General features: G+C 39.9%; 1 protein-coding gene across 3 annotated transcripts in view; it reads left to right on the top strand.

The window, feature by feature from the left end:
* LOC308584738 (lipase member M-like) overlaps window positions 1–12,483 on the top strand; it is a 37,381-nt gene that overhangs the window by 5,273 nt on the left and 19,625 nt on the right. The window contains exons 3-9 of one of the 3 annotated variants that reach the window (XM_081189751.1): window positions 1,530–1,647; window positions 2,061–2,259; window positions 5,099–5,208; window positions 5,683–5,819; window positions 6,342–6,406; window positions 9,973–10,042; window positions 10,975–11,040. In XM_081189751.1, coding sequence (XP_081045877.1) covers window positions 1,530–1,647; window positions 2,061–2,259; window positions 5,099–5,208; window positions 5,683–5,819; window positions 6,342–6,406; window positions 9,973–10,042; window positions 10,975–11,040 — 765 coding nt within the window. Of the gene's footprint in view, window positions 1–1,529; window positions 1,648–2,060; window positions 2,260–5,098; window positions 5,209–5,682; window positions 5,820–6,341; window positions 6,489–9,970; window positions 10,043–10,974; window positions 11,041–12,483 lie in introns of all 3 variants that reach the window. The other 2 variants (XM_081189750.1, XM_081189752.1) reach the window with 2 other exon arrangements.

Below are 12,483 nucleotides of genomic sequence, written 5' to 3'. Positions count from 1 at the left end.
TGTTAGCCGCTCTGAGCCCGGCTTTGGCTGGGGAGGGCAGGATATAAATATTTTTTTAAAAAAATTCTTCTTCTTCTTCTTCTTCTTCTTCTTCTTCTTCTTCTTCTTCTTCTTCGTACTGCCTTGCCTTGCCACAAGGCATATGATAGTATGTGATAATTCTTTTCTCATAACTGTTTTGCTTACTCTGCATCTGTTCCATAATTAACAATGCACCCAGAAAGACATGTTTTGCATAATTATACAGTAGCTGATGAAAGTGATCTTAAGCTCTTCAGTTTATTACAAACTAAGTCTTCTTCAGTGTGCATTAGAGATGTGGTTGCTATTGCTGAACAGGAACAGGTAAGCAAAAATCTTTTCTTCCCTGTATCTTTTTCATTTATTTTCTGGCGACATACCTTGGCCTTACATTTTAATAGCTTGCATTTAACAAAGTTAGACATTACTATCATAAAGTACAACCCAATCATCCAGTAGAAATTAAGGCTATTTGCACAAAATCTGCTGGCACAGAACTGTGGGGGAATCACAAATTGCATAAATGTGTACAGAATTATTTATACCTTACTTTCTGAATTGCATTTGTAGTCTGCCCTTCCTCCATAAGGAAAATACAATATTAAAAAATGCTTAAAACATTAAAAAACAGTAAAAAACATCTAAAAAGCAAAAAAAACCAAAAAATTTTTTTAAAGCAAATTTAAAAACAGGTATAACAAACACAAATGTCATATGTTTTGGAATACCGTACTTGCTTATTCTTTCCCACCAGTGTATGGTTTCATTGTGGGTTAGAATTGAGCCTGCTTAGCCTTATTTCCAAGATAGTCATGACTTTTCCTCATGGGACAGATCTTTTTTCAGTATTTCCCCATAAACTATCCATCTCAGTGACTAATATTTTCAGAAGAGATACATTATTTCTTCCCTGCACAGCATCACCCGAACTAAAATTGCGCTCCCTGCCCAGGGCACTTCCCATCTTTGCTAAGGCATTTAAAACAACAGATATTGTTTTACACAGGTCAGCGATGTGGCTGTTTTGGGCAGTGGTCTTCTTATTCCAACAGAAAACAGAGTCAGAAGAATTCCTAAGGAAACGGCACTTGAATCCGCAAGAATTTATGACTATTGTGAGTTGCTTGTTCGGATGCATTTGGAAACAACAGGCTATTGCTAGGACAAAATAATTTGTACAAATTTCTTTTGACTGATATTCCAAAGCATTTGCTTTTCACAGAAGGATTTCCAGGCCTGCCTTAGTTACCCCAAAGAGGCTTGATGGATTATAATGGACGGATTTAGCTGACCCCAAGGCCAAATGACATGTTCTGTTTAATGCTTAATACATGGTGTATTGCTAGCCCCTTCTGGTTGCTTTTGTTCATTACAGCCAGAAGGGGAGGAAGGCAGGATCCAGGATTTTTTTCTCTTCTCCTCAGCACCATTGTTACTAAAATCCCATGTAGCACATCTAGATTTAGAATAAAGGTCTCAATTTGCTGAGAATTTCTTTGTTCTTGCAGAATGAAATAATCCAATATTGGGGATACCCCAATGAAGAGCATGAAATCCTGACAGAGGATGGCTACTACTTGCAAGCAAACAGAATTCCTTATGGAATGCACAGTTCTGGGAAGACAGGTAATTTTGGAATGTAACTGGGCTTTATAGGGTTTTTTTAAGGAAAAGTACTGGCAGGATTCCACACAGCCCAGAGAAAACAAATGTGTGCATATAAATGCTCAGAATTACCATAGTTTCTGGGTTTGGAATTGTTGAAGACAATAAGTCACATCCCACTGTATGTGTTTTGATGTGATCTTAGTCTTCTTAACTATATTTTTTATATCAGCACACCAGCTTCTAACCTTCTGAAAGCTAAGAAAAAATGCCAAGGGTAATTTGAACTGAACTCTTAACCAAACATGAACCAAACTATTGTGTGTGCATAAATGGTGATTTAATTGTACTATGTTGATGAACTGAACAGAAACTACCTCAAAGATAGATTGACTACAATATTTTCTAATGCCCTTTTTCTTGTTTCCCCCCAGATCCTAGGCCAGTTGTTTTACTAGTACATGGTATTTTGAGTGAAGGTAGGACCTGGATTGCAAATCCTCCCAACAATAGCCTGGGATTTGCTCTAGCAGATGCTGGCTATGATGTTTGGATAATAAGTACTAGAGGGACCAGCTGGTCTAGAAGACACAAGACCCTGTCAATTGACCAAGAAGAATTTTGGAATTTCAGGTATAAAGGGACAACTTGTAGCTTGGATAGTTGAGACAATTGCAATGATTACTGTCTCTGAAGTACAACTGCTGCCAATATATCTTTTTTTCCCTAGTGTTGTGTCAGAAGTTCACTCCTAGAAAGACTTCCCAAAGATGGGACATGGTGGATTGTGGTTCCCTTTCTTATTACTTTTAGAGCCAACATCAACATGTCAAAATGCATGACTTTCTCTATATTCATGAAGACTGAATTTGTGGGGCTCTGAGATCATAACTAGGTCTGTGCATTCTCTCTGGACAAATCTTAGGTCCTGAACTGAATCAAGCCAATCTGGAATTTTCTGGGAATGTGTAGATAAAGCCCTAGATTGCCTGGGGCTAGGCCCACCTGAAACAATACAAAGATGTCAAAGGGGAGCTGGGTGGGTGGACAACAATGTGTTTAATTAAACCAAGGAGGCACTGGGAGTGGGTGGTTTCCTAGACTGCTCTTGATGGGGTTATACCCATTCTGAAGAAGTGGGCACATAGCATGGCGGTACTTCTGAATCCTTTGCAGTTGCTTGAGGTTCAGGTGGCCATGGTGCTACAGAGTGCCTTTCACCAGGTGGCCCAGCTGTGCCTCTATCTGGTCAGGCAAAGCCTAGTTTCTGTTGTCTATTCTCTGGGAACATCTAGTTTGGATTTTTTGTTGTTTAGTCATTTAGTCATGTCTGATTCTTCATGACCCCATGGACCAGAGCACGCCAGGCACTCTAGTCTTCCGCTGCCTCCCGCAGTTTGGTCAAACTCATGTTGGTAGCTTTGAGAACACTGTCCAGCCATCTTGTCCTCTGTCGTCCCCTTCTCCTTGTGCCCTCAATCTTTCCCAACATCAGCGTCTTTTCCAGGGAGTCTTCTCTTCTCACGAGGTGGCCAAATTATTGGAGTCTCAGCTTCAGGTGAGGTCCTTCCAGTGAGTTTCTGGGTGGGAGTTGATCACAGTGAGGGTTTGCCGAATGTGCCTTCCTCTTAGCTGGTTTCTCCTTTTTGCCATGAGTTCGTGCTTCTTTGAATTCCATGATACCTTTCGTAAATGCTTTTCTGCAATTGGAGCACTCACGGGCCAGAGTTTCCCAGTTATCGGTGGTTATGCTACATTTTTTTAGATTTGCCTTGAGATCATTTTTAAACCTCTTTTGTTGTCCACCAGTATTTCGTTTTCCATTCTTAAGTTAGGAAGAGAGTAGTTGCTTTGGAAGATGATAATCAGGCATCTGAACAAGATGACCAGTCCAACAAAGCTGATGTTGAAGAATCATTGCTTTAACACTGGTGATCTTTGCTTCTTCCAGTACACTGACATTAATTTGCCTGTTTTCCCACCTGATGTGGAATGACCGCTCCCCGCTTAAAATGGGGGGCACCCTTTGCGTGGACGCATGCAGCCCCTAGATCTGGAGTGGCCCCATCAGCATAGACTTGGCTTTGCCTTCCCTCAGGTGGGATACCTGGAGGTCTCTGCCTACCTCAGTCAGTTGTCCAATCCCACCTGGGGGAAGCGTTGCCAAGGAGACCAGGCCAGGTAGGGGAGGGATTACCTGCCCACACAATAGAGGGAGGATCTTACCTGGGAATCCTCACTTGGCTCCAGAGCTTCTCCCACCCTACCCACCCTCAGTTAATGTCTTCTTTTGCAGGTTAACTTTTCTTCATAGGTTTTGCAGGTTAACTTTTCTTCAAAGGTATGCGGGCGCTGCTACGTTAAGGTCGCTGTTAAAGGGCCGGAAAGGAATTTCCCTGCATTGGCAGGTTTCGCCTTTCCCGTAGCAAAACGTCACAACTTTGGCGGTATCAGGCCTTGGGCGGAATCCTTTAGTCCATCTTCCCCGTTAAAGGGGTTTCTGAAGGGAGGCTTTGACCATACGCCGAAAGGTCATCATTGCTCTCCCCTGCAGTGGCGGCGTAACGGGGGCGGCTATCTCTGCTTGAACATATGTTCTCCAGAGCCGGCCCATCCCCCCCTCCACACTGGATAACCCTGAAGCTCCCTAGGTCCCTGGCTGGGGACTGGGGAGGGAGAACGCCCAATGCCTGAGCCAAGGTCTACCCACATTTGAAATTTAATAAAGTTGTGGCCAATTTAATCCCATAGCACGTTGTCTTGAGTCGTTATTCCACATGACGGGGGGGGGGGGGAACCGCTCGGGATCTGGGGACTCCGCCTGTCCACGCAATATTTTTTGGAGACACTGTTAATGGAATCTTTCGAAAAGTTGGAGATGGTGTCCATGTTTTACATATGTACAGTAAAATTGGTAGTATAATAGCTTTATAAAAAGCATTTTGGTTTCCCTGTGAATGCCCTTGTCATCAAACACTTTGTGCTTCAGTCAAGAGATAGCTGCACTCACAGAGCTTAGGCGATGCTGGATTTCAGCATCAGTCTCAGCACTTCTGAAAGACAACTGCCCAGGTAGGAAAAGTGATTGACATTTTCCAATTTTACACCATTAAGTTGGATTTGTGGCACTGCAGAGTGGTTGTTTTGTGCTTGTTGGTGCAATGCTTTAGTTTTTGGGATATTGAGCAATAGGCAACAGAGACACTGGGAATCACTTACTTACTTATTTTTACAATGTACATAAAATTTGATTACAATAATCACTAAGTGGTGCAGGTCGGGGACTCTGTTAACATGTTTTCAAAGGCATAATCCCATTTAGGAATGGGAGATCACAGCTCAAATCACCCTAGTTCACCTCATTATTTGGGGCATGAGTCCATGCAGATTTCTAATAGTGTGATCTCTTAATGCAACATGAGAGTAAGTGGAAAAAATATCACATGCATTTTGTTCGTGTAATGTCTTACAGCTTCCATGAAATTGCGATATATGATATTCCAGCAACAATAACTTTTATCCTGCAGAAAACAAAGCAAGAAGGGTTGTATTTTATCGGTCAGTCTCAGGGTGGGATGCTTGGTAAGTAATGTGAAATGAATGGAATTTATTTACTGCCCATGTCCCTTTTTAAAAGCCTTCTTACTATCAAAAATTCAAAATACAGATATAGTTGAAATCTAATAATTCAGATTGAAGCAACAACAAGCAAGGGATTTAAGAGCACTTTTTTTTAAAATCGGCTTTGAGACTTTTTGCCAGCTGGTTCCAGATAAGTATATAGGACTACAGAGATCTGTAGTACCAAGTCAGACCATTGGTTCATGTAGTTCAGCATTGTCAACACTGACTGGCAGCAGCTTTCCTAAGTATCCGACAGTAGTCTTTCTCAGCCCTAACTTCAGTCACCTGTACTGAGGCCCTGATCATATGAATGTACTCTTTTATTATGATAAGGCAATTCCCCAGTATGAGGGACCAAAAGACTCAGTGTGCATATCGGCTATGGTATATCTGGAATAGCTGCTGAATTCTGGAAGTCTTTCTCTTTGGCAGGTTTAATTGGCTTTTCACTCAGGCCACAGGTTGCTCAGAAAGTCAAGCTCTTCATGGCTTTGGCTCCTACCTACACATTTGTGGACACCAGTGGACCTGCGGCGCTATTTTTCAATCTTCCTGATGGATTTATCAGAGTTGGTATTTCTCATAGGTTTTTATTGTGTGTATAACCTGTTCAGTGATATGAGCCCTTCATTCCTCAAGCTTTGGGAGAGGGGTGGTCATGGAAATTTTTATGTATGTTCCTTGGTGTCTCCTTCTCAGAGCTTGAGTCCGCATCACTATGCAGGCCAGACTTTTGAGGTCTGCATTGTGATTCGCTGCCTGGCACAAAGCAGCCAATCATGCACTAGGCGGCTATTGCGGGGTGTGTGTGTGAAGTGTATATAAATCAGACCCGTTTCCATATTTCCCCCAATAAAACCTTTAAGTTTAATCACTGCCTTGGGTGATACCTGGTATTGCCGAGGGGCAGGGGACACTGAAATGTGTATAAATCAGACCCATTTCCATGTTTTCCCCAGTCTGTTGCTGAAGCCTCAATAAAACCTTTAAGTTAAGTCAATGCCTTGGGTCTTGCTTGAATACCTGGTACTTCCTTAGGAAATTAAACCTAAAGAGACTTACCAAGATCGCTCTGTGTGTTTATTTTACAGCTGATATGGGGGAAGAAAGAATTTGTTGGTTTTAGTAACAAACAGAAAAGACTGAATGCCAAGCTGTGCAGTTATCCCGTAATAGATGATATTTGTATTCAAATTATTTTCCTGACCAGTGGATGCAATCCAAATAACTTAAACGTGGTATGATGACTCTTTATTTTGCTAAATATATTGACAAAACACCATACTCCAGTCCACCCAACAGCAATATATTTTATTCTAATAGATAAAGATAAATTAACCATGCAATCCAAAGCATGACTATTGAGTTCAATAGTACATGATTCAAATTATGCATGTATAGCATTGGAGTCCTAAATGTGCAATTGAGTGTCCAAGTCTGTACATGTTGCAGCTAGAATTGAGAGGAAATTAGAAGAATCTTTGTATATATATATATATATATGCAGGTTTTGGTGTCTTCGGGTGTCTTCCCGTGTAAGAGTTGGGGTGTCTAGGCGACGTTTCGACGAGGTCTCACTCGTCATCTTCAGGCTGGTGCTTTCGGCTTCTTGTTACTGGAACAGAGCAGGATCTCCGTGTTTGAGTTCCTATAAATACCTCGTCGAAACGTCGCCTAGACACCCCAACTCTTACACGGGAAGACACCCGAAGACACCAAAACCTGCATTCCTGTACCCGTGAAAATCTACGAAAGCATATATATATATATATATATATATATATATATATATATATATATGATATGTATTGAAAAAAGAGTTTTTTAAAATTACAAAGATAAAAAACAAAATTACAAAGAGAAAAAACAAAAACAAAAGAAGAAAAAATAAACCATCATTTTCAAATTATCCATTTTCATTACCTTCTTTCCATGACCTCCTCCTCCTCCCTTCTCTTGTATCTTGATTAATAATTGTCACAGCAAATCCTTTCCATAATTCATAATATTCTGTCATTACATTACCTTACTCTATTATCATCTTATCTTATAAAAAACCTTAAACCTTAAAACTTAAATCTTATTTTTACCAACTTCTCATAACCATTACCTTTTTACCTGATTCTTTAAACATTTTTGCAAGAGCCAAGTAATTTCATTTCAACATTTTTCCAACATTCATAAAACATTTCTGGTAATAGAAAAAAAGAGAATAAAAACAAAACAGAGCCAGTGTGGTGTAGTGGTTAAGAGCGGTAGACTCATAATCTGGGGAACCGGGTTCGCGTCTCCGCTCCTCCACATGCAGCTGCTGGGTGACCTTGGGCCAGTCACACTTCTTTGAAGTCTCTCAGCCCCACTGACCTCACAGAGTGTTTGTTGTGGGGGAGGAAAGGAAAGGAGAATGTTAGCCGCTTTGAGACTCCTTAAAGGGAGTGAAAGGCGGGATATCAAATCCAAACTCTTCTTCTTCTTCTTCTTCAATCTTCTTCCAGCGTCCCCTCCCCCCGGTCCCGGGATTGTCAGTCCTTTTTATCTCATTATTCTGGCACATTAACCTGGTGCTCTTACATCCAAGGCCTTCAAATCTCTTCCATGTCCCTTCTGGAGCTCTTCTTCATATTTTCCTTTCACTCGTGGGAACTCCAGCTTAGTAGTGTTTTTGACCCTTTTCAAAAAATCAGCCCCTTTCTCATAGTCCAGACTAAGCTCCACGTGGTATTTTAAAACTTGTTTCAAATTCCCTCCAAAATTGGAAGTCCCAACAGCTCCAAACCTCTGGCGGCCCATTGCCAGACTTGGAAAGTCCAAACATCCCTGCATAGGGGGGTCAGTCCAACCCCCCATTTCCAAGTCAATCCAAACTTTGTCTTTCCAAATCTGGTTTTTTTCCAAGTTCATTTATCAAATCCAAAGGCTCATTTCCCTGATGGGCCAAAAGTCCCTCCATCCCTGGCACCCCAGATTCAGCAAAGTCCTCTTCTTTCTGTTGTTCTGTCATGGCACACTCCTGTTTTGGTTCCTGAGTGGGCTCCATATACTTTTCCACTACCTGATCAAAGGTTCTGGCAGCATTAGTCATAAAAACCATCTTCTGGCTTAACTGATCCAATAGGGCATTTATTTTACAGAAAGCACCCAACAGTGCTTCTGAAGGCATTGTCCTGCAAGGTCACAAAATCCTTTCCCACAGTTGTAATCAGTGACAGCTGCAAGTTCCCAGGATTTAGTTACAATTTCACCATTCCCCTCTAAGGGGGGAAAACTTCTGATTGTTCTTTTCCTTGAAAACAATAGCAACAAAGTTTCTTTTTTAGGATGTTTTGTCCATATTAGTTCTTTTAAAAGCCGAAAGGAAACAATGGAGTCAAAATGTTTCTCTCCTTTTAACTATCTGTCAAAGCATTTATTTCTGGTCAATGAGCTTCAATCATCGAGTCTGACACCCCGCTCCAGGGTCAGGACGGTGGAAAAGTACTTTACTTTAGCTTTATTTCTGCAGGTTTAAACAACTCAATAAAAAGACCCCCTACTTCTCCTGCTTCCGAAGGGGGGTTCCACAATTTTAAATGCTGAAAGTCAATCATTTAAAAGTAATTTTTAAGGCTCTAGTTTGTGTTGTCTTTGCTTTGTTATAACTACAAGAAAACGGAAGGTGACTTCCTGTTTAGCCCTTTCCGTTTCAGTACCGAATTAGGGTAAATTTTTTAAAGTCCAAATTCCTTTTATTTCGCCAGCTCTTGTTTAAAATCCGAATATTTAGTGTTCCAGTACTCACGGTTGGTTATTTTAGATGCCAAATTGTCCCAGGAAAAAGGCAGCGCTCTCCGGCAATGGCTGTCATGTTCAAATATATAAAAGGATGTCACATAGAGGAGGGAGAAAGGTTGTTTTCTGCTGCTCCAGAGAAGCAGACACGGAGCAGTGGATCCAAACTACAAGAAAGAAGATTCCACCTAAACATTAGGAAGAACTTCCTGACAGTAAGAGCTGTTCGACAGTGGAATTTGCTGCCAAGGAGTGTGGTGGAGTGTCCTTCTTTGGAGGTCTTTAAGCAGAGGCTTGACAACCATATGTCAGGAGTGCTCTGATGGTGTTTCCTGCTTGGCAGGGGGTTGGACTCGATGGCCCTTGTGGTCTCTTCCAACTCTATGATTCTAAGCAGGTCTTGAGTAAATCCAGCAGAATAGAAGTTAATACAATTTAACAGAGGTAGACATCCTAAGATTTAAAATGGGGAGTACGGGATTTAATAGAAAATTAGGAAATCAGGAAAAAGGTGGAAGGGAAGTCACCAGATATTTAGTTGTATGTTGAGATTGATATGAAAGTTGTACAACTGGGATGTGGACGGGAGGAGATGTGGGTTTTTCTTTTCTGCCTTTGTATTAAAAATGCAAATAAAAATGATGGGGAGGGGATCCTTTTAGGCACTGTTAAGCAGATACTGGGCAAAGGTGTCCCATATTTATTTGTCACAGATGCTTAAAATTGTATAAAATTAAAAAATGCAAATTGGCACGAAACTCACAACCACATCTTACCTGAGAAGGATGTTTTCCTATGTAATAACCCTTTACTTTTCTCAAGATATATGCATGTTGTATTGCTCTGATGCTGGTGATGTTTTTGCTAGTGCAATTCATCCATTTCCTTCCTGAGAATATTAAGAGATGCTTTTAAAAGATATTTACATTCTTATTGTTTCTCTCCAATCCAGAGTCGAGCTGATGTATATGCTGGAATTGTTCCCGATTTTGCTTCTGTAAAAAACATGATCCATTTGGCCCAGGTGGGGTTCAATGCATATTTTTCCTTATTTCAAAATTCAGAGTTCATTTGATGTACAAATGAATGCTTAATGTGTGTGAATATTTAGGGGTTTTCTTTTTTTAATTTTCAGAAGGTGACAGGAAAGTTACATAAAATCAAAAACAATGTAGCAGTAAATAGTAACTAACAAGCTGCCACTCACAGGAGCTTTGTTGCTCTGGGTTATTGCTGGTGTAGTTGTCCAGTTACTTGTGATATATGATATATATACTTAGTAATTTGCAAAGTGTGCAAAATATTGGAAAAACAGATAGTATTATTAAAAACAGATAAATATGAAAAGGTTGTTTCAAGATAAAACAATAATATATTCTTACGAAACCACACCTAAATTAATCAGACTGCCTTGACTGGTTGTGCTCATTATTTGTACAAAGAAATTCACAACAAAATAGTTAAAATATTTTGATTGCTTGAAATTTATAGCAAGATCTTTGTTGACTATAATCATATTATACCATATTTGCCAGTGCAAGTAGATAAATAGCAGCAGGAAGGTAAACGGCATTTTCATGCGCTCTGGCACTCGTCACGGTCCTCTGTGCTCCAGTAGCGGTTTAGTCATGATGGCCACATGACCCGGCCTGAAAGCAAGATGAGCCCTACAACCCCATAGTCACCTTTGACTGGACTTAACCGTCCCGGGGTCCTTTACCTTTTTTACCTTTACCATACCATATTACATCACATTATTATTATTATTATTATTATTATTATTATTATTATTATTATTATTATTATTATTATTATTATTTACTATTATTATTATTGTGTAGGGATTGGGGATAGGGTTCTGACAATTCTTATTGCCAATTTTTAATCTATGTGTACTTTATAAATATGACAGCATTAAAAATTTGAAAATTCAGTACTTTCCCCCTTCTTTTATAGGTTTTTAAATCAAAAGAACTGAAATATTTTGACTATGGCAGTAAGAACAAAGCTATATACAATACGGTAATTATAAGGGTTGTGATTGGGATTTGTCATGGATTTCAATGTGCTAAAGTTGCATATTTATTTGGGACTAACTCTCATTGAACTTAGTGGGTCACCCCAAAAAGAAAAGAAAAGTTTTAGGAGTAAACTCTGCACAAATCCAGTGATGGTTGGGTGGGGCCTTGTATGCCTCCTTCCAGCAACTTCTGCAGCCAAGCTGGTGTCAAATGCATTGCTCTGCTTCCTTTGGACCACATCAGTGAGGACGAGAGGATGATTTTGTTGTCTGGGCAGCCCAGGATCCCCATACCCACTGCCCAGGCCTGCACCCCAGGGAGGTCACTTTGGCACTGCTTTTTTTTTTTTTTTTAAATGATATTTATTTTTTTTAAAAAAATAGAATTACAAAAGAAAACAAGGTAGAAAAAGAGAAAGAAAAAACAAAGAAAAAACAAACCACATCAAACAATACAAATTAATAAAAATCAAAATCAAAAAATAGCACAACACGATCAAAAGACAAAAATATACCACAAACATTTAAAAACAAATCCAATATTCTCAAATCCTTAACTGTCATTACCTTCTTTCTTTGACCTCCTCCTCCTCCCTTTTTTGTATCCTAGTTATTAATTGTCGCAGCAAATCCTTTCCATATTTCATAATATTCTGTTATTACATTACCTTAATCTATTTTAATCTTATCTTGCTATAAAAAACCTTAAAGCCTAAAACTTAAATCTTATTTTTACCAACTTCTCATAACCATAATATTCTTACATAATTCTTTAAACAGTTTTGCTAAAGCCAAATAATTTCGTTCCAACATTTTTCTAACAATCATCAATTTTATAAAACAATCCTAATAATAAAAGAAGAAATAAAAGAACAATCCAATCTTCATCCAGCGTCTCTTCCTCCTGGTCCCGGGTTTTGTCAGTCCTTTTTATCTCATCAATCTAGCGCATTAACCTGGTAATCTTATATCTGAGGCCCTTAAGTCCCTTCCATGTCCCTTCCGCAGCTCTTCTTCATATTTGTAACTGTATTTTCCTTTGTCTCCTGCTCCTTTCACTCGTGGGAGCTCCAGCTTAGCAATGTTTTTGACCCTTCTCGACAAATCAGCCCCTTTTCCATAGACCACACTAAACTCCATGAGGTATTTAAGAACATGTTTCAAAGTCTCTCCAAAATTAAGAGTCCCCACAACCCCAAACATCTCACGGCCCATTGCCAGACTTGAAAAGTCCAAACATCCCTGCATAGGGGGGATCTATCCAACTCCCCATTTCCAAACCAAACTTTATCTTTCCAGATCTGGCTTTTTCCAAGTTCATTTGTCAAATCCAAGAGCTCATGTTCCTGCTGGGCCACAACTCCCTCCATCTCATCCTCTTCCCTCATCTGTTCTGTCAGGGCACACTCCTGATTTAATTCCTGAGTGGGCTCCATATAATTTCC

The sequence above is a fragment of the Podarcis bocagei genome (genome assembly GCF_964188305.1).
Source record: "Podarcis bocagei genome assembly, chromosome: 4".
Taxonomy (NCBI): domain Eukaryota; kingdom Metazoa; phylum Chordata; class Lepidosauria; order Squamata; family Lacertidae; genus Podarcis; species Podarcis bocagei.
Note: the sequence above shows the minus strand (reverse complement) of the source record. Positions and strands in the feature narration are given on the sequence as shown.